Below are 23,928 nucleotides of genomic sequence, written 5' to 3' on the forward strand. Positions count from 1 at the left end.
GAATCCACTTCAGGCTTCTCTGCTCCAATTCTCTGCATCTGCCTTTGGTGGAAAGAGTGGGCAGAGTTCTTCCGTACCTCTGGCTGCTTTCCAGAAAGGCTAAGAACTTTATAATGCCATGAGCGGGCTCCTTCTAGCTCCACCTCAGACTACTAGGTCCAGCTCCTCCCCCCGGCTCCCTAAGGTGACTGGTCAGCCAAGGGCCTGAGAGAACATTCTCAAAGCCTGACTCCCCCTTGTCTGTGTTCCAGCCACCATGGCAAGGGGAAGGGGCAGGCGTGGCATTTACTCCCCCATGTGAACTGTGCATCTCACCTCAGTGGGCCATCTTAACTGGGTGGACTTTTCCACCCACCTTCCTCGGCATGAGAAAGGGGTCCCCTGTGTTCCAGGAACTCCTGGGGTTGGCCCTGCTCCCCCTCCCCAGGGCAGAGTGTCATGGGCCAGGCTATATGGGCAATGACCAGACAGACTTCATTTTACCCTGAGACTCCTGGTCAGGTAAGGAATGCTTCTCCCCTGAGAAAACTCCGCCTCTGTCCCCTGATCCTGTTCAGCACACCTTGCTTAGAAGCTCGGATGTTTCTGTTCTTCTTGTACAATGTAAAATTGTTCTCTTTTTGGTTTCCATTTTTCTTGGACAATGTACCCTGTCAGAGAATGACTGTCTAGACGTTAGTAACCATTCTTTAACTTGAACTCAACTGGTCATTTTGACCCACTTCCCCTTCTGCTTATGATTTTAGATCTCATGATGTTTGTAGTTCTGAATCACAGCAACAGCCACTTATGATTAATGTGGGTTTGGACTATTAAGGTGGACTCTAACCCTTGGAGGGGGTCGAAGGGTGTAGACTTGCAGTCTGTCCTTGTCCCACCAGCTGGGGGCCCACTGGCTGATGAATAAAGATGGTTCTGTCTCCTGCTTTAAGATCGACTCAGTGATTTATTGCGATCATGCCATAACAAAAGGCTAGTGTGTTGGTGCAGCCACGTCACACGGTTGGGCAATTTCACTTTTCTCTTCCCCTTTTGATGCAAGCCCCGAGGGATGGAGGGGTTGACCAATTAACGAGTTTCTCTGCTGAGCTCTAGGAGGCACAGAGGCGGTGGAAACCTAACCCGGCTGCTGCTAAGCCAGGAGCCTGCCCAGGGGGCCAGCGGTAGGGGATGGCAGATGGGGGCCGCGATCTCAGCTTCAGGTAAGTCCCAGCCCCGGCTCCTTGTGTCTGGTGAGGTCAACCTCTGCAGTTGTTACCTGTGTCTCCCAGCCCCACCCCACAGATCTATAACAGAGTGAGACTACAAACAAATAAAAAACTGGGAAAGCAGGTGTGGACGGCTGCAGGTTGGCTCAGGAAAACTGAAAGCCACTGAGTCACATGGCCTCATCTCCTTGCCATGTCCACGCAGCCGGGCTGGCGATGTGGGAACTTCACGGTCCCTCCTGAAGGTTCCTCGTGACCTGCGCACCCTCTCATCAGCCCCCGCTTCCCTTATCCCCACCCAGAAGATACCTCTGTTTCCGCGAAAAGTCTTTTTAGAAAAATTAAAATCCAAATCAAGTGGCTATTTGTTGTTCAGCTTTTCCAGCCTGCATGGTTGGGCCCAGCTCTGCTCTGGGTGGCCGTGAGCCCTTGGAGTGGGTGCAGGACCTTTGAACCCTTGACTGGGGGAATCAGAAGATGAGCCCCGACAACCCACGTGAGGAGCTGGGGAGAGTGTTGCTTTCTGTTGTTGTTTTGTTTTGTTTTTAAGAGACTCGGTTACACATCTGGTTAGAGAAGGATGGAAATGATCTTTTAAACACACAAGGAAAGGCAAACGCAGCAGGGCCATCTCGTTGGTAGAACCTGAGATGGTGTATGGAAACCCCTGCACGGGGACTCTGCCAGGGCCGCTTCTGGCACTGTGGAACCCCGAGAAAAAAATCATTTCCTCTTTAAATATTTGATAGAATCCACCAGTGATAACACCTGGGCCTGGGATTTCTCTTACAGGGCTATTCATTACGGATTCAATTTCTTTGACAGAGTTCTGTTCTCTCTAGGAGTGAGAGAACGCCTAGAGAGAGGAGTTTTGTGAGTTTGTGAGTTTTGGTAGTTTATGACTTAAGGAATTTGTCCATTTCCTCTGTTATCAAATCCGTAGGCAGAGGGTTTCCCATAGTATTTCTTTATTGTCCTTTTAATGTCCACAGGACACATAGTGATGTCCCTTCTTTTATTTCCTGCAATAGGAATTCATGTCTTTTTTTAGTTTTTCAATTTTATTGATCTTTTCAAAAAGTTGCTTTGGTTTCACTGGGTTCCTCTAATACCCTCCTATTTCTACTTCATTAATTTTTCTTTTCTTTTCTTTTCTTTTTTTTTACATTGGGGATTGAACTCAGGGGGGCTTTACCACGGAGCTACATCCCCAGTCCTTTTTATTTTGTACATTGAGACCGGTCCTTGATAGGTTGCTGAGTCTGGCCTGAACTTGGGATCCTCCTGCCTCAGCCTTCCGAGTTGCTGGGATTATAGGTGTGCGTCACTTTGCCTAACTTCAACTTCATTACTTTCTACTTTAATTTTTCTTGCTTGTTTTCTTCTGTTTGCATTAGGCTTCAGTTGCTCTGTTTTTCTTCAGTTTCCTCAGATGGAAGCAGAGATTATTGATTGAGAGCGTTCTTCTTTTCTTTTTCTTTTTGCAATACTGGGGATCGAACCCTTCATTCCGGCAGCTGCTCTACTGCTGAGCTGCGTTTTCAGCCCTTTTCATTTTATTTTGAAATAGAGGTTCGCTAAATTGCCCAGGTTGGCCTTCAACACGGAATCCTCCTGCCTCAGCCTTCTAAGCAGCTGGGATTCCAGGCATGTGGCCACCACGCCAGCCTCCTCCTTTCTAATATATGTATTCAGGGCTGTACATTTCCCACTAACCACTGTCTGTACTGCCACCCATAAATTTTGATTAGTTATGTTCTCATTTTGCTTAGTTCAAAATATCTTAAAACTTCTCTTGAGACTTTTCCTTGGACCCTAGAACTGTGTTGTTTTCTCTAAATAGTTTGGGATTTTCTCACTATCTTTCTGTTTTTGCTTTCTAGTTTAATTTCGTTGCAGTTAAACAGCACACGTCTTATGATTTCTATCCTTTTAAATTTGCTAAGGTACTATTTGTGACTAAAACATGGTAAATCTTGGAAAATATTCCATGTGAATTTGAAGAGTACATGTATTCTGTCACTGAATGGAGTATTACATAAATGGCACTTAGCTCACGTTGATTGATATTCCTGTTCCCGTCAACTGCATCCTAAGAAATATTAACATCACCAACAGTAGTGAGTTTATCTATTTCTCACTGTCTTCAATCAATTTTTGCCTTCCATGTTTTTAAAAAACTTTTAAAAAAGTCTTTCTTTTTAGATATATGTGACAGTAGAGTGTACTTTGACATATTATATATACACAGAGTATAATTTCCCTTTCTTGTGATTTTACATGATGTGGAGTTACACTGTCATGTATTCATATATGAACATAGGAAAGTTATGTCTGATTCATTCTACTGTATTTCCCATTCCCCTCCCACTCTGTTCCCTTCATTTCCCTTTGTCTAATCCGATGAACTTCTACCCCCATCCCCCGTTTATGTATTAACATCTGCAAATCACAGAGAACATTCAGCCTTAGATTTTGGGGATTGGTTTATTTCACTTAGCATGATAGTCTCCGATTTTATTCATTTACTGGTAAATGCCATAATTTCATTCTTCTTTATGCCTCACCTGTTCTGATGCTACTTTGTTAGTTTCTTTGCATTAGACAGCATGTGCTTCCTCGGAGAATTGACGCCTTTAGGATCACATAGAGCTCCTTTTATCCCTGGCGAGTTTCCTTGTTCTAAAGTCTGCTTTATATGAACTCGTTGCAGGCCCTGCAGCTTCCTTTGATTAGTGTTGGTGAGGCTTATGTTTCTTCATCTCCCTGTATGTTTTTACATTTAAAGGGACTTTTCTTATACACAACATAGAGTTGGAATTTTAAAATGTACTCTGTCTTTTGAGTGGTGTATTTCAACCATTCACATTTAGAGTGGTTATTAATATAGGTAGGTTCCTATCTACCAAGGTCTGTAAAGTTTCTCATTGTACTTACTGTTTATATTTCTTCTTTTCTTTTCCTGCCCTTTCTGGTTTTTAAAATAATATCTTTATTATATTGACTTATTTCATTTTTTTATGTGGTACCGAGGATTGAACCTAGTGCCTCACACATGTGAGGCAAGTGCTCTACCACTGAGCCACAACCCCAGCCCCTCTTTCTGGTTTTAATTAAGCATTTTATGATTCTATTGTCTCTCCTTTTCTTAGCACACCAATTGAGCTTCTCTTTAAACATATTTAATGCTTTCTCTGGCATTTGCAATTTTTTTTTGATCCTGGGTTGGATATTATATTGTGAACAGTTGAGAAAATATAGTTAAGGATCATAGATTAGAAAATCATTCTTTATCAATGTTAAATTTCCAGATTTTGATATTATAGTACATCAGAAAAGATCCTGGTCCTTAGGAAATACACAAGGAAATATTGAGGGATAAGGATGAGCAGTAGGTACAACCTATTCACCAATAATTCAGGAAACAAAATGTACAGACAGACAAATAGAGATTAAAGAATATGCTAAGGCAAATGTTGCTATTTGCAACTTTTCTATAATCGTGAAATCATACTAAGATGTTTAGCTTCTGCTTAGGACTTTTTACCATCTTTCACCTTATAGGAAGAAACAAATATTAGTTACATTTGCTTTAAATTCTTCCATAGTTGCTCTTGGGTAATTAAATTTTTGACAACTATTTTAACATATAGATTATGTAAAAAAAGCTAGATAGAATTTAATAGATACTACCTTCCAACGAGATTGCTTCAATTATTTGTAGCATTTAGCAATACAATTTTTACACTAATCATGCCCACTTGAAATTACAAACTTCTTGCTATCCTTTTTAACTTTCTCCCAATTATTTCACTTATCCATATGCTAGAATCATCCAGTACACACTTGCTGTTACTTCCTTGAACAAATCACTGTTTCTTAGGTCATGTTAGAATAAGAAAAATAATGACTTGTATCAGTGTTTATTCCTTTTCTGATGCTCTTTGCTTTAAGTAAATCTGTGTTTCTGACTCATCTCATTTTCCTTTTTTTTAAAAATACCTTTATTTATTTTTATGTGGTGCTGAGGATCAAAATCAGGGCCTCACATGTGCCAGGCCACAGACCAGCCCATCATTTTCCGAAGAATTTCTTTTAACATTTCTTGCAAGGTAGATCGTGTGGTAATGAATTCCCTCAGTTTTTGTTTATTTCTCTGTCACTTAGAAAGTTGCTTTCAGAGGAAATGGAAGTCTAGATTGGTGGTTTTCTTTTTCACCATTATAATTATTTTTCACTTTTGGGTTATGTGGCTTTGTAACAGGACTTTGAGGGTATATTTGCTAAAGCACTGACTCTTCAGCTGGGCTCACTGATGTCCAGTGGGTAACTAAAAGCAGGATCAAGCTTGGTATCTCTGCCTTCCTTTTGCATCTATCTCCTTTGCTACTTTGGGTTAGATTGCTGCTCAACTCTGCTGGTAGACATTGTTAATCATTTCAAGAGTGTTCATTTAAAGCCGATGCTCCTGTGCCTTCAAGGCTGAAGGCAGTAAGAAAAGAGAGACCAAGATAGTTTCAAGATTTGCAGGGGCGTGATTGTCGGCTACCACCTGTACAACATCCTGTTCCAGACCACTGGACTGGTGCCTAAAATCATTCTGTTATTGCCCTAAACCTAAAGGTGGACTCAATCATTGTCTTAATGAACATCATCTCACCTTTCTCACTTATTTTTTCTCTGAGTCATTCTCTCCTGGAACATCCTGTCTCAAAATAAAATAAGAAGGGCTGAGGGTGTAGCTGAGGGTGTAGCTCAGTGGTAGAGCGGCCCTGGGTTCTATCCGGAGTACTGCCAAAAAAAAAAAAGAGGAAAAGCAAGTATCTATGGCAAGGGTTGAAACTACCTGCAGAAGGCAGCAACTTTCTCATCGCTGAGGTGACAAGGTCCCGCATGGCTGATGCTGAGATAATGACCCACCAGGTCACAGTTTGACAAGGACTGCGTGACCAGGCATACTTCTTCACCCTCCCCCATTTTGCTCCTTTCCTGTACAGTCCTAGAGACCGTGTCAGTTCCAAACACAGGACCGAGGACACTTGGTCTCCCCTGTCCTTTCCAGTCTGGCTACACTGAATAAACTCCTTTTCTCTTTCTCCATCCCTTTGTTTGGTTTCCAGGCTGAGTGATTGTACCTGGTCTGTTGAGAACCCCAGAGGGAGGGATCCCCAGCCTAGGACTCCAGTATCAATTGCCAAAGAGAAATCAGATGTCACTTTTAGTCTTGTTCCTTCATGGATAAGGGTTCTCCCCCTCTGGCTACGTTCAACATTTTCTCTGTCTTAGGCTTTCTGCGGTTTAAATATGGTATGTCTAGGTATAGATTATTTGATGTTTATCCAGCTTGATGTTTGCTGAGCTTCCTGAATCTTTCTTTTTTAAGTATTTTTTTAGTTGCTGATGGACCTTTATTTATTTAATTAATTTATATGCAGTGCTGAGAATCAAACCCAGGATCTCACACAGCTAGGCAAGTGTTCTACCCCTGAGCTACAACCCCAGCCCCTGAATCTTTATTTTTTTGGTCTCATTAATTTTAGAAACTTCTTCACCATTATCACTTCGAAGTTGTCCTCTGCTCTGCTTTCTCTTTCTTCTCCTCTGATATTCCAAAAATATAACTTGAAATTAACCCAACCTTCTTGGATATTGTGTTCTGTTTTCTTTTCTCATTTTTTCCCCTCTTTGAATTTCAGTTTGAAACGTTTCTACTGACGTAGTTCAACTCACTGATTCTTTTTCTGGCCATGTCTAGTCTTCTGGTAAACCCATCAAAAGGATTCCTAATTTCGTTAGAGTGTTTTTGATTTCTACCATTTCATTTTTCATTTTTCATCTCTCTATTTACTTAACCATTTATTCTTTCATTTGTCTGCTTTTTTCTTTAGAGCCCTTAACACATCAATTACTATCATAATTTTAAATTTCTATCTAATAATTCAAAAAAAGCATATATAAACCTGGTTTTGATGGTTGCTTTGTCTCTTCAGACTATTTTTTTTTTCTTGCTGTTTGGCATGTTTCATCTTTTTTTTTGTTCAAAGACCATTAGACACCATGAACTGAGTAATAGGAATGGAGGCAAATAAACCTTTAACATGAGGTTTTATGCATACTGGGCTGGCAGATGGGCTATACTTAATGTTTGTTCCACCTGTCGGTGGCAGAAGTTTCAGAGTCCTCCGGAGTTCTTGTTCTCATTTCCTGTTTTCTCTGGGTTTCCCTAAGAGCTCCTTCCTAAATAATCTCTGCCTTGTGGCTCTTTCTGCTTTAGTCCACACTGGAGGTCCGTGGGTAGAGAAGGTGGCAGAGGGGAAGCCATCTGTAATCTCATGATTCAGTCTCAACCTTTTAGTGGACCGTCTCCCTGGACTGTAACTCACCCAAGGATTTCTTAGTTATTCCCCTCTCCCTGGCCCATTTAGGAGCCACGAGAAGGCTAGAAGGGGCTGGATATACAGCCACCCTTCCCTGGGACCACGGCACCTGGGTGGAAGCTTGGGTTATTTGAGGATATTCTCTCCTTCCCCCTCCCCTGCCTCCAGGGATTTTTCTTGGCTCTTCACAATGAGAACCCGATGCAGTTCCTGGAGGGAAACCCCACAAAAAGCTGGGGGCTGCCCTAAGACTCTGGCCCAGGAACTTCTCATTCTCCTGCTGCTACTCCATCCTCAGCCTCCGGCAGTCCACCAGACTGACCACTCAAGTGTCTCCCCGTCTGTGGCTCTGGTAGAGGACTGGAGAGTGTGTCTGACCAGACGCTGGCCTGAACGCTGCGGCCAGGGCACCTTCTCTGGAGCGGGGCAGAGGGGGGCCATCTTTCCTCTTCCTGGGAGGACAGTACATGGTGAGACGGGTGAGCCGCAGCAAGGGCCCGAGTGGGATGTTTTCTCTCTGGTTTGCGCAAACACATTACCAGGCATTTCAAAGCCGGCGAGGTGGGGGTGCAAGCTGCTCCTGGCACAGCTAAATATCGATTTTGTTTTCACACATGCACAACGGAACAAGGTGTGACATTTTTTTGTCATTTCCTTCCACCTCTAGATGCATAGACTTTCATAAGTATTTTTTGACATTTAAGGTTTCAAATTTACTCTTAATTCCCCCTTTAGGGCACTTCCCTTTTGTCCCAGGAAATGCCCGCCGCCTCATTTTACTGCCATTCTAGTTAATTTTTTTAAAAAAATTCAACCATCATTTCAAATTTCCAGGCCCTCTGTCTTATTTTCCAGATAGCTGTCTCCTGCGTGGCATCGTGGGCACAAGGTATTCTCATGTCTGTGTGGCAGTAGTTGGTGTTTAGAGACTCTCACGTTGCTGTTTCTGCTGGGCGGGTTTCACCCTTTGCTCATCTTGATTCTGGTCCTTCATGTTGGAGGTTTCCACAGACCCCAGTGCTCTGATCTTCACCCACACTCGAGGGTGGGTCCCAGAAAGCCAGCTCCCACCGTCTCCCACCGTCGCCTCTCCGGCAGTCTGCAGGACCCTTTTCTGACAGAGAGGAGCGTCCTGCACCCACATAGCATCGGGGCTCTGCAGACACTTTTCCTCTTTCAGACTTTAATTTCTTGTCTAATTCCCTTCTGTGTCATTGTGATTTTAGTTCTTTGACTGTCATCTTAGGGGACACTCGAGTGAAGAGGAGAAAAACGAGTGTCTTCAATCAACCGTCTTTAACCAGAAGTCTTCTTTTTAGGGAATTCAACAGAGAAATAGGACTTCATTTTAATTCTAGCAGATGTTTGGAGAACAGAAAACCCCAATACCCTCTTATGGTGGGACTGAAAACAAACATGCTACAAGCCTCGACATCATTTAGAATACAGGGAAGTCTATTAAGAAATTATAGGTAAGGGGAATAAGAGATCCAGTGAGACTGAGTTACAAGCCTTTCTGAGTTCAAAAATGACCTTTTCCCGGCGTGGTCTTACAGTCTGAAATCCAGCGGTCTTAGAGGTCTCCATCATATCACCTCCACGGATGGGTGGGATGCGGAACAATGTGTCCTCATTTTGAATGTTTGTACAAGTCTCCATATTGAACCAGGGAAATGGAGTGATATCCTTGGGACTGTCCAAACTTCCCCAGAGAAGAATCTCTGAACCTGTTCCATGATGCAGAATCTCTCAGAAGGTACAGATGGGCAAGGTGCAGTTCCTTTACATCTTTCTGATCTCTCTCTCTCTTTGTTGTTAACTAATAAGTCTTGCTTTTCAGTGTTAGGTCCTATGATACCTCATTTCAAAAAATTCTCTGGTCTGAAACATGTACTGTACTAGAGTTCTGTGAGAACTAGAAGCACTAAGATGTGTATATAGAGAAAGGAATTTGTGGCAAGGAGTTGGCTCCCACAATCATGGAGGTTGGCAAGCCCAGAGTCTGTAGTGTGGGCCGGCAGGAGGGTGCGTTTCAGTCTCTTTCACTTGGTCTTTTTGTTCTATTTAGGTCTTTGACTGAACGAGGCCCACCCACGTCCCAGAAGGCAAACTGTCTTACTCTTAGTTCATTAATTTAAATGTTAAATCTTATTTAAAAACAGCTGCCCCTAAGTTGACATGTGAAATCAACCAGCACAGTATCATGTCAATACCTGTGAAGGTTTTAACATTTTTAAATGAAATGCTTTCCTAAAGAGCCTAGGTTAGTGTTGGTTAGAACAGGGTGAATCTTTTTGCCACCTCCAGGTCTTTCCTAAGATCCCAATTTTCTTCCCTGGCATCCTGGATCATTCGCTGAATTGAAACATTCCATTCATTCTGGTCCCCCCAAGGGCCCTTGTTTTATGCGTTGGCCCTCCACTGACCTTACCGCAGCTCTAAAGTCATCACCAGCCCCTTGGAAACTCAGTGTCTGTTGTATCCCTATTTCTTAGGGTGGCCACAGAGCTCCAGAACACAGAGCTTGAGAGCGTAGAGGAACAGGTTTTGCACAAACACCTTTTCAGGCATTTCAGAAGAAACAAGGTGGAGATTGCAAGTGCAATAACGAGGCCGTTTCCTTTCCTCATGAGCCTCCGAGACCGCGCCTTCATCTCCGAGCAGATGTTTGATGTAAGTGAGGAGAATTTCCTCAGGATGGGAAACCAGCCCCATGCTGTATCATGCCAAATTTCAGGGTGGGAGTGGGGCCCTTTGCCTTCCTGTCAGGAGGCGGTGGGAGAAGCAGGCCTCATAGAAAACATTGCTTTTTCTGTGGTAACTGTTAGTGGGGGGCGTCGGAGGCGGGTGTGCTGGGTGCAGGAATGCTTCCCAGGCCCAGAGCGTCTGAGCTACTTTATGCAACATACTAACGGACACTAAAGGTAAGTTAAGCGAGTCCAGCAGTGCTTCATTACAGACCCTCTTACTTTAAACCCTTGACCATGAGACTTTCAGAACTCACAGGGCAACTTTAGGATAAATTTGTGACTTTAGGATAAATTTGGAAATGGATGCTTGCTGTTCTCTCTCCAAGTCACTTCCTGTTCTTTAGACATTTCTGGAGTTCTAGGATGTAGGGACTGGTTAGCAGTGGGTCTCTCTGGGGATACTGAGGACAAGCTGCTTCTTTGTCTTTAGGAATGGTCTTTGTCCTTTGGCTAGGATCATAATGGGGAGGGTGGTCACTATTTCCTGGAGCCCTGCAGACCAGGCCAGTCCTGGGGGCAGAGCAGCGGTCACTGTCCAGTCACCTGCACATCCTCTCATTGTCTGTAGGACCTTCCCTGAAATACCCTGGCCTGGCTCTTAGAGTCCCACACAACATTTGACTTTGAACACATTTTTATCTTCAAAATAACTGTCAACTTTTCAGAAAGCCAGGTTCACAAAGCTAAGAGTCTATTTTTATCACAGAGAACATTTAGGAAGTCACCCAAACATGCAAAATTCTAACATTTCACAAGAGGAGGAATGGTCTCAGCGCCCACCTAAGAGTCTTCTATAACCCACAAATCCATAGTGACATAATTCTCCATTCAATGTTTTCCAGCAATTTCAAGAAGCATGTGGAAACCTGGTCCCAGTGCCGAGAGTGGCGTACTCTGTCCTCGTGGAGCTGGAGAAGACCTTCAGCCTGTCCCTTCTGAAGGTGCTGTTCAGCAGCACTAATCTGACAGCCTATCCAGACTTAGTGGAAATTCTCGAAAGCTTCCTAAATGGTAACCAAAGCTCTCAGTGGTGTTTGGGGTTCAAGTCCGTTCGTTCATCCATTCACTCTTCCTGAGTACTTGACAGATCATGGCTGAGGAATCGTGGCATGAACACAGCCGTGAAGAGCGTCCGTGACCTGCGGCCTCACTGAGCGCACGCAGGCCGTAACCCTAGGACCTGGCTTGGGTGCTGTGCAGCATAGGGTTTCAGTGATGCCCTTTTATGGGAAGGAGAAAGCCCTCTCTGATTCGTTCAGACACACAGTCCTGTGTCACTTGCTTCTCCCGAGAGAGGAGAAGTCACAAAGGACAGCTGGGGAAAGCCACAGCGTGGCAGGGAGGTTGTGCTTTCAGAACTGGGAGGCTGGATTGTGAGCATGGGTTTGGAAGCTGATTTTGGAGGGCCTGACACCCTGTGTTGAGGAATTTGAAGTTTGTTGATTTTCATTTGGAAATCAAAAAAACAATAAAGGATTTTTAAGTAGAATAAAGAAGAAGTCAGTATGAAGAACAGAGTGTGTTGGTTTGTGAAAACTATACCTTGATTTACAATAAGAGCTACGGCATTTCCATACTGTGATATCCAAGTCTGTGAAAGGGATCAAGGAAACTGAATGCATAGGCACTCACTTTAAGTCAATATTCTATTTACGACCAGGAACCCCTCAGTTCACAGGCGCAGAGGGAACTGTGCATGTCTCTGGGCTCTGATCTTCTCTGTGTGAGTTTTCCCGTCACTGTGACAAAACACCTGAGATAAACAAAGAGAAATGTTTATCTTGACTCATGGTTTCAGCCCATTGTTGCTCAGCACTGTGCCTTTGGCCTTTGGTAAGGCAGAACATCATGGTGGGGAGTTTGTTGGAGAGCAAAAAACTGCTTACCTCAGGGTGGCTGGGACGCAGAAAGGGGTGGGGGAGAGAGAGAGAGGCCATGTTCATGCCCCCCGCTGACCTAACTCCCTTCTACCAGGTCCCACCTCCTAAAAGTCCCACCACCTCCTGTCACACCACAGGCTGGTGACCAAGTCTCCAACTCATGGCCTTGGGGGGACACTTAAGAGTCAAGCCATCATACTCTCCATGGACTGTGGGGAGCCCCTTCCCTAACCCCTGTGCCTAGGCCTCACATGTCTCAGGTCAAGGTCGTCAAGCAAGGGCTCAGCATCCCTGATGACTCACTGGGTGGCTGTGTGAAGGTGGCAGCGGGCTGGGGTGGCTGGGATCCCTGAGCAGAGTCTGCAGGGAGACCCCAGGGCTCTGCAGGTGTGCGGGGAGTGGATCAGGGTCTAAGGTAGAGAGCCTCTCGTTCGAAAGAGGATTCAGTTGCAAGATCAAGAAAAACCAGAGAGAGACAGTAGGGTGGGAACCTGCCACGTGGGGTGCAGGAGCTCTAGAAGAAGAGAACCTGAAGGAGATCTGAGGCACAGTGGGACAGGGACAAGCGGCACCGAAGAGCAGCCAGGAACAAGGGCGGGGGTATCAGTCTTCACGGCATGGAAGCGATAGCAGCGGTGGCAGGAAAGTGAGAAGAAGGAAGGCAACAGGGGTGAGCGGAAGGGAAACGGGGAGAGTAGGGCTTTGGGGGCCTCAGGTCAGGTCCTTGGAGTCACTGTCCCCCAGGAGAAGCTCCCCTGTACACTGAACGCCAGAACCAGCAGGAAGGTCCTGGGCCTCGTCCCTCCTCGCTGGGTCTGGCTGGTTATTTCCATGTTTCTCTTCAGTTTCCTGTGAGCACAAGGCCCCCCCGAGCTGGAGTGGAGGAGAGGCTGAAGCCGCCACCAAACAGCTACCAAATGGCGGGGGAGGTAATTATGATCTGAACCACCAACTAACTCATTGATGGTGTTTGCCTGTCTGTACGAAAGGGACGTCTCTGTCCCTTCCCTCCCCACCACCCCTCACACAAACCCACACTGTGTTCAGCCGTGGCTTTGTTCCCAGGTGAGTGGGAGGCAAGCTGGGGACGGACAGTAAGTCGCTTAACAGAGGGGCTTCTGAGAGGAGGACCTAAGGACACACAGTAATAAGAATGGAGATCCGGGTACCCAGTGGAGTTTCCCAAGGGAGCCCCTTTTCATCTAAACAAATAGAGAAGATAAATGCAGTCAGGTGTCACTTAATGATGGGGATACTTTCTGAGAAATTTAATTTTAGGTGATTTCTTCCTTGTAAGAACATCAGGAAGTGAATGAACATCAGGAATGAAGGTAGCTGCAATGTCACTAGGCAGCATAATATTATGGACTCACTGTCTTCCATGTGGTGCATCCTCGACTGAAATGTCAACGGGTGTTGAGCAACTACTAGCAGGATGCAGTTTGAGAAGAAAGAAATGATTTAAACTAACTTGCAGGGAGTGTTAGGAGTAATGACATAGTGTAGGGAGACGAAATGGAAGTAAGTTCAAAGAACAAATAGGGAGATAACAGAGCCAAGAGGTTAAGACTGTCACAGAGGAAGAAAGAGAGAAATGCAAAGAGATGGCTAAAGTCAGAAAGAGGAAGTCCAGACACAAATAGCTTCATGGTGCAGATGTAGTAGTGTGTGAAGACAGGTTAGAGGCAGAAAACGGAGAGGTAGCGAGGAGAAAGGGCCAGGGGGCCTAGAAAGTGCTAAAGGAAGTGAAACAGAGCTGGGTTCGTGCAGCAAACCTTCCTCCCAGCAGCAGTTCTGCATGACCATTTCCAAGTAGGTGCCCAGGTCACTGTCAACTCTCTGTCATGTTCCTGTTTCTCTCTTTAGAGTCCCAGAAGTTTTCTCTACAAATGGATGAAGGAAGAGAATCAGAAGACATGCCCAGGTTGTTACCTTATGATACAGAAGGTAATAAGAATTTAAATGACCTATTATCTAAAGTTCCATTTTTCTGTCAACATAAATACCTATTCTTTCCTTTCCTGTGCTCCCATCCACCCACCCATTTGTCCATCTGTCCATTTATCCATTTACCAATCCATCCATCCATTCACCCATTTATCCATCCATCCGCCCACCCATTTGTCCATCTGTCCATCCACCCATCCACCAATCCATCTATCCTTCTATTTATCCAACCATTCACTGTCCTCACACGCCGTGCACACAGATAGACGAACTATGCACAGCTCTGGACTGCTTTTGTAAAACACAAACAGCCAAAGAAGGAAGAGCTCAGACTTGGTGAGGTTTTCTTGTGTACAGAACATAAAGAGAGGGAGAATGGAAAATACACATGGAACCATTAAGCTCCCAAATGATTGTCAATTTTACCTAAACGGTCACGCAATTCATCTGTCACCATGTTAGGGTACAGGTTATCAGGGAAGGAGATGATTTTCAACCTATTTTTTTTTTTGGTTGTGTCAGGGACTTGGACATAATGGGTATAATTGCAATGTAAAAAAACTCTCGAGAAAGACTTTTGAAATGGACCTGGCAAGGAGACGTGTCCCTTTTCAATGTGCCATGCTCCAGTGTCAACGGCAAAAGATGAGACCTTTGATGATATGGGAGAAAGAAGACAGAAAAACTGACATTTAAATTTTTATATTTAAATTTCATTTCCCCACCATGGAAAAAAGGAGATAAGTTCAATCATCAAACAAAGTGCTGAGTTTCAAAGATGGAGAAAATTGTATTAAGGGAGAAGCAGAGGGAGGATGCTAAGACACAGCCTGTGGGGGAAGGGCACCAAGATTAACACAGAGGTGATGAGAAGGGACAATGAATGAAAAGTTAGCAGAGAGCGAACATTGTCTGCACAGGAGAAGAGACAGTGTGAGGCATCCAAGGGCTTGGAAGTCACGGGACGGAACCAGCTTCTGGCGCAAGGGTGTTTACATGAGCAGCGAGTTTTCAGATTGCTGTGTCTGCAGCTGTTAATGTGGCACAGTGTCCTCAGAGGCAACTGGCCTTCCCCAGGTGTTCTTAGCTACTCCCACCTGTGAACTAATGACCCCCAAACACACCTCCAGGCTTCTGACCTCTGTCACCCGCGTGCCTGCGTCGTTCATGCGGACAATGTGACAGCTGCCTCTCCTGAGAGGGTTTGTAGGAGACACTGCAGGAATTGTTTCTGCGATCCTTCCTGACACTGACCTGCCTGCTGTCTGGGAGTTCACTGTCTCAGGATGGAGCACTGTTTCTCTGTCAACCTGGGAGCTGCTCATGACTGGTTCCTCTGCCTCAACCCAGCTTATCCAGTCTGGTTGAGTCTACCTCTCACATACCTCCCACCTGTCCATGGCTTTCCACCCCCAACACGGAAACCCTAGTCTACATCTCCCCCTCTCTCTGAGACTATAGAAGTGGCTTCCAGTCTCAGATTTCCTCTCCCGTCTTGTCCCATCACATCCATTTGGTGGAACCCAATGAGATGACTCTAAGAAAAATCCCAGTTGGCAGAACTTTGCTTTCCTGCTTGAGGTCAATCACTTCTTGCTGTCATAAGGGTGAAATCCATTTTCCTCCCCAAATCTCCAGCTTCGTTTCTGCCTCTCCTGCTCTTACTTCAGTGTGTATAAAACTTCTTGGGTGATTTTAATTTTCTGATTCCTGCTCCTCTGAGCCTCTACACATGCTTAGCCTTGCATCCAGATTGGTCTTCTGGGCCCCTCCCACTCTCCGTCCTGCTCCCTGAGCTGGTGAAAGCGCATGAGGCTACATGATGATCTCCAAGATGCCTTTTCTGATCCTTGGTTCCAGAAAGCAATGGGACAAGAGATGGGGGAAGAGCAGGAAACCCAGCACCAGGGAAGAAAGGGAGGTGGGAACAAGCTGGGAAAGACAGAGAGGTCGCAGTGGACCTCATCAGCAAGGCCCAGAGGAGGAAAGAGAAGAGGCAGAGACAAGTGGAAGGGGTGAAAATGAGAGGAGGACAGGGGTGGAGACAGCTGGGCGAGACTTCTGATAATCGCCGTCAGAATCATGCTAGACCTCCTTTCCCACAGAGCCTTCAGACACGGCCACGCGTACCGTGTAACCTCTCTTGGAGATGGAAAAACAGTGCACAGTGTGCAGGTTGTTTCTGTAAGGGCAGGGTGCAAAAGGAAGAGTGGGCACAGCATCTTGGGATGTTAGCGGGTGTCAGGGGCCTGTCATGGAGTCAGCATGGAAAGAGGAAACTCCAGTTCTAGATGAATGGACCAGGGCCGCATGTCAGTCTGTACTACTAAGTTACAGTTAAATAGGAGCAAGAAGCTCTGGTGTGCCATCGCCTGGGGTGGTGACTGTCATAACAACATATGGTAAATTTCAAAAAGCTAGAAGAAGGGATTTTGAGAGATTTCACCATAAAGAAATGATATCATCATCCACTTATCAGGGAAAACATTTGGCCTTTGGTTTTTTGGAATTGGCTTATTTCACTCAGCATGGCATTCTCCAACTCCATCCATTTACCTGCAAATGCCATGATATTATTCTTCTTTATGACTGAATAATATTCCATTGTGTATATATACCACAGTTTCTTTATCCATTCGTCTGTTGAAGGGCATCTAGGTTGGTTCCACAATCTAGCTATTGTGAATTGAGCTGCTATAAACATTGATGTGCCTGAGTTTCTGTAGTATGCTAATTTTAAGCCCTTGGGGTATAAACTGAGGAGTGGGGTAACTGGGTCAAGAGGTGGGTCCATTTCAAGTTTTCTGAGAAATCTCCATACTGCTTTCCAGAGTGGCTGCACCAATTTACATCTCCACCAGCAATGTAAGAGTGTGTCTTTTTCCCCACATCCACGCCAACATCTATCCCAAAAAACCAAAGGCTGAATGTTTTCCCTTATAAGTGGATGATGATATATAATGGGGGTGGAGGGGTGGGGAGTGAGAGAAGAATGGGGGAACTTTAGATTATGTAGAAAGAAATGAGAGGGAGGGGGGTATGAAAGATGGTGGAGTGAGACAGACATCATTACAAGCATGATCACACAGATGGCATGAAACTACATTGTGCACAACCATAGAAACAAAATGATGCACCCCATTTGCATACAATGAGTCAAAGTGCAGTCTGTACAAAATTTAAAAATTAAAAAATATTTTTTAAAAAAAGAAATGATAAATGTCTGGGGAGATCAGTATGCCTAACTGGACTGAAACATGACACAATGCCTGGACATTTCCTGCTACCCCATTACTATGTATGTATGTATCAGTCAAAAAAAAATAAAAAAAAGGACTTTGAAGAAAAAGTAAAATATTGTTGGTGGGGGGGGGAGGAGATCCCAGGCACAGAGAGCACAGGACTGGAGCCACCCACTGGGATAGCTGAGGTCCAGTGCAAGAGAGCAAAACAGGTGACAGGAAAGGGGCACAGGGTGGCAGAGGCAGGAGAAGGCAGGGGAAGGGCAGCCCGGACAGTCGAAGAGGAGCACAGCAGGGAAGAGAGGTGGTCAGGTGGGACCCCGTGGCGGCAGGGAGAGAGGAGGAGAGAGGCTGAGAAGGGAGAGGAGGCAGCGGTTGTAGAGACATGTTTAAGTAGCTCTAAGATGGCGACTGTCATTGGGCCAAGAGGTGGCGCATAGTTAGTGTTAACACGGCGAGATCTCTCATGACCTTTTGCCTGATGGTTAATGTCTCCTCTGCGCTAGTGGTCAACAGATGTTCCTCATTCTTTCTTGATTGGTACCGTGGCGCGTGCTCCAATCGTGCTGATCCTAAGCTGATTGGCTGCCTTAGGTATATAGGACATTCTCTGCACCTGGGCGGGGTCGCAGGTTGCAGGTCACAGGACGCAAGCCATGCGCTGCACCCGGCACCCCACACCTCCAAGGAGCGACCCACCTCTAAGAAGCAGTAGACCTCTGAAAGCATAGCCTCTCTGAAGCCTCTCTGGGACCGCCACAGGAGGTCCCAGCACCCTGGGCTGCGTCCAGCCACCAGAGGCTCATCATTCTCTTGTTCTCTACAGAGACCCGCGATCCCCAGGTTCCCCGGGTGACTCGCAGCGCAGGAGGAGGACCGGAGGAGGGGCTCCCTCTGCAAGCAGGTGAGGCCCTGGGCAGTGGGCTTAGTCCCAGTGACCTCCGTAGAGCTCTGCTTTCTAGTCTGAATGGAAAACGCCTCCCCCTTCTCCCTGGCGGCCTGTCTCCTCTTCGTTTTGCTTATGTACAGGTGGCATTGTGTGCATCTTCCGTTTCATTTCAAAACTGTCAGAGGGACGAGGAGAGACAGTGCCCTTGTGCTGAGAACTTAGGGGGACTCAGTGTGTCAGAGTCAGGCTGGGTGCCAAGGAGGAAGCGCCAGGGGCATTGGATGATGTACCTGTCAAACCCAAATAGCAGGTTGTGGCCGGTGAGTGGGGGCATGCTGCTTCAGCTCCTTCTGGAAATACCAGGTGCAAGGACCTGCGTTTTGTGACTGGTCGCAATCTTGTGATTTAGCAAAGTCGCGTGGGGGACGTAAAGAAGTGTGAAGTGTAGGCACAGCTGGACAAGCACACCATGGCCCAACCGACCTGCCAGGCACACCTGGAGCACCAGGGGGTGGAGACCCACAGACCAAGATGGAACCCACAGCCAGGACTTCCAGCCGGCACGAAGCGCCGAGCCCGTGGAGCAGCAGAACTGGAGCAGAACCCGACAACCAGAAAGAACCCCTGACGCTGCCCCCCCTGCGATGCCCACCACGCAGAGGAGCTGGCTACAGCTCCTGGACTGAGACGATGGCCAGCGTGCTCTGGGGTGGGCACTAGGAGAACAGCTTAGGAACAGGCTTGAAGGGCTGTGTGGTGCCTTGTGAGCTGCATCATCAGAGGGGTTCAGTTCGTCCACCACGTCACGACAGGGAGCTTTAGGAGGAGGGCAGGGTCCCTGGTGTTGGGGTCCTCGTGAAAACAAAGGGCTTTGATCAAGCTGGGAGAAGAGAGCTTCAATGAGGCAAATACCGCAAATGATAGAAAACTTGCAGGCGTCCAGGAGGTCAAGGTAAAACCCAGGGAAACAGAAGAGGAGGAAGTGAGAGACCAAGGGCCGGGCAAGCTCCACGAGAAATAAGATCGAGAGGGGAGTGGACACAGATCACAGCCACGTGGCGAGGAGGAGGTCAACCCAAGCCAACGTCGTGAAGCGTGAGAACTGTCCAAGGGGGGGAAGGCGGAAGTGGCAGCCTGAGCAGGAATAAGGGTCGCAGCACAGGGCCTTCGGGAGAGGGGCCTCCAGAGTGAGTCCTCAGATGCAGGTCTCCGCAGGTGCAGTGGCCCAGAGATACACTCGGAGAAACGATCCTCTCTCCAGCAATGTCACCGGCTCTCAGGTGACAGAACATTCCTGAGGGCGTGTCTGCCGGGCAGGTCTGTCTCGCCAGCTCATCCTTCCATGGTTCTCGGCTGGAACTGAACATTCCCCACCCGGGACCAACACGTTCTTTTTGACGCTGGAATTCCTGCCTCTCCAGGCCTCATTTTCTTGGTACAGGGATGAGCGTTTCCTCGTGTGCCCATCCATCTTGCCCATCCACGTGAGATGGGGAAGGTCAGCAAAAATCAGGGTGCAATCAAAGACGGGGCAGAGGAGGAGACAGGAGTGCATCCAAAGACAAGCAACGGAGACCCTGGAACAAGGGCGGAGATGGGCCGCGTGCTGAGGAATGGGGAGGGGAGGCGGGGAGAGAAGCAGGTGTGCCAGGGAGAGGGAGCAGCAGGTTTCTCGGCCTTGGTGGTGGTGACAGGAGTAGGTCTGCCTACAGGCCAGGTAGACCTAAAGCTCAGACCGGGAGGGTCTTGGATGGGGATCGTCCCACCCAGGAGATGCTGGAGCTTCCCACGCCTTTGCTGCAAGGTTTTCCTCCACAACTCCCCTTCCATTGTATCCTGAGACCACTTACGGTCTCGCTTCTTTTCCGCAGAGGGCAGCGATGCCTGCTGGGAGATGAATGGGAAAGAAGAGCCTGAGGAAGCTTCCTGCCCGTCCCCAGCACGTGCACCAGGTCAGGAGGAAGCGTGCCCAGCCCCGGGTGGTGGTGGCTGAACCAGGTGTCTGCTGTTGGGTGCACTCTGAGCCCTCTCCTGCTAGTCCTCAGATGGGATTCTTTGCATGGAGACTTCCTGGACTTCTGTGGGAAACACAAGGAGAAATTCTTGTGAATTCTGTTTGGAACAGTATGACCCTTGGTAGAATATGTGCATTCCCCACTCAGGTCAAAGTGATAAGTTCCAAGGAAGACTGTCTTTCCCTTTCTTTTCCTCATTATTTTATTGGTGCATCATAGCTGTCTGTATTGACGGGCTTTGCTGTTCCATTTTCACACAAGCAATGTAACACCAGAATTTGGCCAATATCTCCCCAGCTCTTCCCCTGCCCTCCCTAATTCCCACCCCTTGGTTCTTTTTTTTTTTTTTTTTTATGTTCTTGATTTTTTTTGGGGGGGGTCTTTTTTTATTGTAAACAAATGGGATACATGTTGTTTCTCTGTACATGGAGTAAGGCATACCATTTGTGTAATCATAAATTTACATAGGGTAATGTTGTTTGATTCATTGTTATTTTTTCCTTCCCCCCACCCATCCCACCCCTCTTTTCCCTCTATACAGGCCTTCCTTCCTCCATTCTTGCCTCCCTCCCTAACCTAACTCTAACCCCTCCCACCCCCCATTATTGTGTCATCATCTACTTATCAGCAAGATCATTCGTCCTTTGGTTTTTTGAGATTGGCTTATCTCACTTAGCATGATATTCTCCAATTTCATCCATTTGCCTGCAAATGCCATAATTTTATCATTTTTTATGGCTCAGTAATATTCCATTGTGTGTGTGTGTGTGTGTGTGTATCACAGTTTCTTTATCCATTCATCAATTGAAGGGCATCTAGGTTGGTTCCACAATTCTGGCTATTGTGAATTGAGCAGCTATGAACATTGATGTGTCTGTATCTGTGTAGTATGCTGATTTTAAGTTGTTTGGGTATAGACCAAGGAGTGGGATAGCTGGGTCAAATGGTGGTTCCATTCCAAGTTTTCTAAGGAATCTCCACAGGGCTTTCCAGAGTGGCTGCACTAATTTGCAACCCCACCAGCAATGTATGAGTGTACCTTTCTCCCCACATCCTCGCCAACACCTGTTGTTGCTCGTATTCTTGATAATCGCCATTCTAATTGGGGTGAGATGGAATCTTAGGGTGGTTTTGATTTGCATTTCTCTTATTACTAGAGATGGTGAACATTTTTTCATATGTCTGTTGATTGCTTGTAGATCTTCTTCTGTGAAGTGTCTATTCATTTCCTTAGCCCATTTGTCGATTGGGTTATTTGTATTCTTGGTGTAGAGTTTTTTGAGTTCTTTGTAGATTCTGGAGATCAGTGCTCTATCTGAAGTATGATTGGCAAAGATTTTCTCCCACTCTGTAGGCTCTCTCTTCACATTGCTGATAGTTTCCTTTGCTGAGAGAAAGCTTTTTAGTTTGAATCTATTCCAGTTATTGATTCTTGCTTTTATTTCTTGTGCTATGGGAGTCCTGTTGAGGAAGTCTGGTCCTAAGCCGACATGTAGAAGATCTGGACCTACTTTTTCTTCTATAAGATGCAGGGTCTCTGGTCTGATTCTGAGGTCCTCAATCCATTTTGAGTTGATTTTTGTGCAGGGTGAGAGATATGGGTTTAGTTTCATTCTGTTGCATATGGATTTCCAATTTTCCCAGCACCATTTGTTGAAGAGGCTATCTTTTCTCCATTGCATATCTTTGACATCTTTGTCTAGTATGAGAAAATTGTATTAATTTGGGTTTGTGTCCATGTCCTCTCTTCTGTACCATTCATCGACCTGTCTATTTTGGTGCCAATACCATGCCGTTTTTGTTACTATTGCTTTGTAGTAGAGTTGAAGTTCTGGTATTGCGATACCCCCTGCTTCATTTTACCTGTGAAGGATTGCTTTAGCTATTCTGGGTTTCTTATTCTTCCAGATGAATTTCATGATTGCTTGCTCTATTTCTGTAAGGTACGTCATTGGGATTTTAATTGGAATTGCATTGAATCTGTATAGCACTTTTGGTAGTATGGCCATTTTGACAATATTAATTCTGCCTATCCAAGAACATGGGAGATCTTTCCATCTTCTAAAGTTTACTTTAATTTCTTTCTTTAGTGTTCTGTAGTTCTCATTGTAGAGGTCTTTCACCTCTTTTGTGAGATTGATTCCCAAGTATTTTATTTTTTTCAAAGCTATTGTGAATGGGGTAGTTTTCCTAATTTTTCTTTCCAAAGATTCATCACTTATGTATAAAAATGCACTAGATTTATGAATATTGATCTTATATCCTGCTACTTTACTTAATTCACTTATGCGTTCTAAAAGTTTTCTGGTGCAATTTTCTGGTTCCTCTAAGTACATAATCATATCATCAGCAAATAGGGATAATTTGAGTTCTTCTTTTCCTATTCGTATCCCTTTAATTTCTTTGGTCTGTCTAATTGCTCTGGCTAGAGTTTCAAGGACGATATTGAATAGAAGTGGTGAAAGGGGGCATCCCTGCCTTGTTTCAATTTTTAGGGGGAATGCTTTCAGTTTTTCACCATTTAATATTATCCATAGGCTTAGCATAGATGGCCTTTACAATGTTAAGGAATGTTCCCACTATCCCTATTTATTCTAATGTTTTGAACATGAAGGGATGCTGTATTTTATCAAATGCTTTTTCTGCATCTATTGAAATAATCATGTGATTCTTGACTTTAAGTCAATTGATATGGTGAATTACATTTATTGATTTCCGGATATTGAACCAACCTTGCATCCCTGGGATGAAACCCACTTGATTGTGGTGCACTATCTTTTTAATATATTTTTGTATGCGATTTGCTAAAATTTTGTTGAGAATTTTTGCGTCGATGTTCATTAAGGATATTGGTCTGAAATGTTCTTTCCTCGATGTGTCTCTGTCTGGTTTAGGTATCAGGGTGATATTGGCTTCATAGAATGAGTTTGGGAGGGTTCCCTCCTCTTCTATTTCATGGTATACTTTAAGAAGTATTGGAATGAGCTCTTTAAAGGTTTTGTATAACTCGGCTGAGAACCCATCTGGTCCTGGACTTTTCTTTGTTGGTAGGCTTTTGATGACTTCTTCTATTTCATTATTTGAAATTGGTCTATTTAAATTGTTTATGTCCTCCTCGTTCAGTTTAGGCAATTCATATGTCTCTAGAAACCTGTTGATGTCTTTGAAATTTTCTATTTTGTTGGCGTATAGATTTTCAAAATAGCTTCTAATTATGTTTTGTATTTCAATCGTGTCTGTTGTGATATTTCCTTGTTCATTCCGAATTATTAGTGATTTGGGTTTTCTCTCGTCTTCTCTTTGTTAGTGTGGCTAAGAGTTTATCAATTTTCTTTATTTTTTCAAAGAACCAACTACTTATTTTGTCAATTTTTTGTATTGTTTCTTTTGTTTCAATTTTGTTGATTTCGGCTCTGATTTTAACTATTTCCTGTCTTCTACTACTTTTGGTGTTGGTCTGTTCTTTTTCTAGGGCTTTGAACTGTAGTGTTAGGTTGTTTATTTGTTGATTTTTACTTCTTTTATTGAATGCACTCCATGAAATAAATTTTCCTCTAAGTACTGCTTTCATAGTGTCCCAGAGATTTTGATATGTTTCTTTGTTCTCATTTACCTCTAAG

At 45.2% G+C, this 23,928-nt stretch overlaps 1 protein-coding gene across 4 annotated transcripts in view; it reads left to right on the plus strand.

The window, feature by feature from the left end:
• Positions 1-248: 248 nt before the first annotated feature.
• LOC306656974 (nuclear body protein SP140-like) overlaps positions 249-23,928 on the plus strand; it is a 68,060-nt gene continuing 44,380 nt past the window's right edge. Inside the window, exons 1-8 of one of the 4 annotated variants that reach the window (XM_079132620.1) lie at positions 249-501; positions 1,096-1,202; positions 10,081-10,258; positions 11,178-11,346; positions 13,061-13,144; positions 14,082-14,162; positions 18,231-18,308; positions 20,165-20,245. In XM_079132620.1, coding sequence (XP_078988746.1) covers positions 1,171-1,202; positions 10,081-10,258; positions 11,178-11,346; positions 13,061-13,144; positions 14,082-14,162; positions 18,231-18,308; positions 20,165-20,245 — 703 coding nt within the window. In that variant the 5' untranslated portion in view covers positions 249-501; positions 1,096-1,170. Of the gene's footprint in view, positions 502-773; positions 1,203-10,080; positions 10,259-11,177; positions 11,347-13,060; positions 13,145-14,081; positions 14,163-18,230; positions 18,309-20,164; positions 20,246-23,928 lie in introns of those variants that run through there. The other 3 variants (XM_079132622.1, XM_079132621.1, XM_079132623.1) reach the window with 3 other exon arrangements.

Source organism: Sciurus vulgaris (assembly GCF_902686455.1).
Source record: "Sciurus vulgaris genome assembly, chromosome: 3".
In the NCBI taxonomy this organism is placed as follows: Eukaryota; Metazoa; Chordata; class Mammalia; order Rodentia; family Sciuridae; genus Sciurus; species Sciurus vulgaris.